At 41.3% G+C, this 1,251-nt stretch overlaps 1 protein-coding gene across 1 annotated transcript; it reads right to left on the bottom strand.

Moving 5' to 3' along the window:
- Positions 1-264: 264 nt before the first annotated feature.
- Positions 265-939, bottom strand: LOC127849696 (trophoblast glycoprotein-like). The gene has a single exon (XM_052382442.1). The coding sequence runs from the start codon at positions 937-939 to the stop codon at positions 265-267; it is 675 nt and encodes a 224-aa protein (XP_052238402.1).
- Between the last annotated feature and the right edge of the window lie 312 nt (positions 940-1,251).

Below are 1,251 nucleotides of genomic sequence, written 5' to 3'. Positions count from 1 at the left end.
AATCCGTGTTTTACATATACAATGAAATCAATCGATTTTTGTGTAAAAAGTAACATATTCGAATATTATTCGAAAGTGTCGCCCGTATTTTTTTCATTTATGTTGTTTTTCATTAATATAGAAAGCTGAACAAAGCGAGACAAGCCGGTATTATGAACCTTGTGTTTTTTGTGTGCATATCGTCGGTGTTACTAAGGTATCTTATATCCATATAAAATAGAATCACACGTAAAAGATACAAGTTTTGTCAAGCTGTTAATAATGTTATATTGTTATATCCTTGCCCTTTTCTGAAGGGAGTAATATCGTATATGGGACCAAAACTTCACGGCCGGGATTATTGTTTTGCCAGCGTCTAGCGACGAGGCCAAACTTATCGCGGTGCACAAAGGCAAATGCGATCATACTCACGACCAACACGAGGAGCATAATGGTAAGAACAAGAGCAATCTCAACTTGGACGGAGGATTGAATGTTCGACTGAACAACCGCCTTCTGGCAAACTAGATCACCGAGCTCCAGATCTATTACACGTTTTCCGTTGTTCAGAGATTGGTATGAAGACGAGCAGAGTAGTTGGTCTTTGTTGACAGGGGCTTTGGTTTCCTTCAGCCACTGCCATGTCCCTTGCAGGCCACAATCGCAATGGAATGGGTTTTCGTGTAGGAAAACGTTCTTCAGTTTCCCGTTAAGTTCATTTACATCGTCCACCTCTTTCATGAACTCTGGAGTCAGGTACTGGATGCTATTGTGCGAGAGATCAAAAGTCTTCAGTTCATTGAAGCAGTCCTGTTTGGTTGGCATGGCGGGCTCGTTGAATAGGTTATGGGAGAAATTCAACGTCTTTAGATTCGTAAGCTCGCACAGCGTGTTCGCAGAGTCCTCCGAAAGACCGATGAATTCATTGTACGAAAGATCTAATGTCTCCAACTCAAACATGTCTGTGTCACTAAAAATATGAGCCAGCTTAGAGAAATAAATTGACCCATCTGTACCATCTTCAAAAGAATTACGTAAATCAAGATGTTTTAAGTGCGGTAACTTGCTAAAGTACCCGATTTCATCGTCATACTTGTCGATCTGCCATTGATTATCGCTCATAATCAGCGTGCTCAGATTGGGGACGCAGTTAAACGATTTTCCGTTGACCCTCCGTATATTATTGTGTGACAGATCCACGTATTTCAGTTTTAGTAGTTGCAAATCTGGGGCACCCGCACAGGATCCAAAGAAGTTGGGCTGCATTTCAGT

Source organism: Dreissena polymorpha, chromosome 11 (assembly GCF_020536995.1).
Source record: "Dreissena polymorpha isolate Duluth1 chromosome 11, UMN_Dpol_1.0, whole genome shotgun sequence".
Classification (NCBI taxonomy): domain Eukaryota; kingdom Metazoa; phylum Mollusca; class Bivalvia; order Myida; family Dreissenidae; genus Dreissena; species Dreissena polymorpha.
Note: the sequence above shows the minus strand (reverse complement) of the source record. Positions and strands in the feature narration are given on the sequence as shown.

Excerpts from the sequence above, each read along its gene's own strand:
- LOC127849696 (XM_052382442.1), bottom strand. The coding sequence starts at position 939 with ATGTTTGAGTTGGAGACATTAGATCTTTCGTACAATGAATTCATCGGT.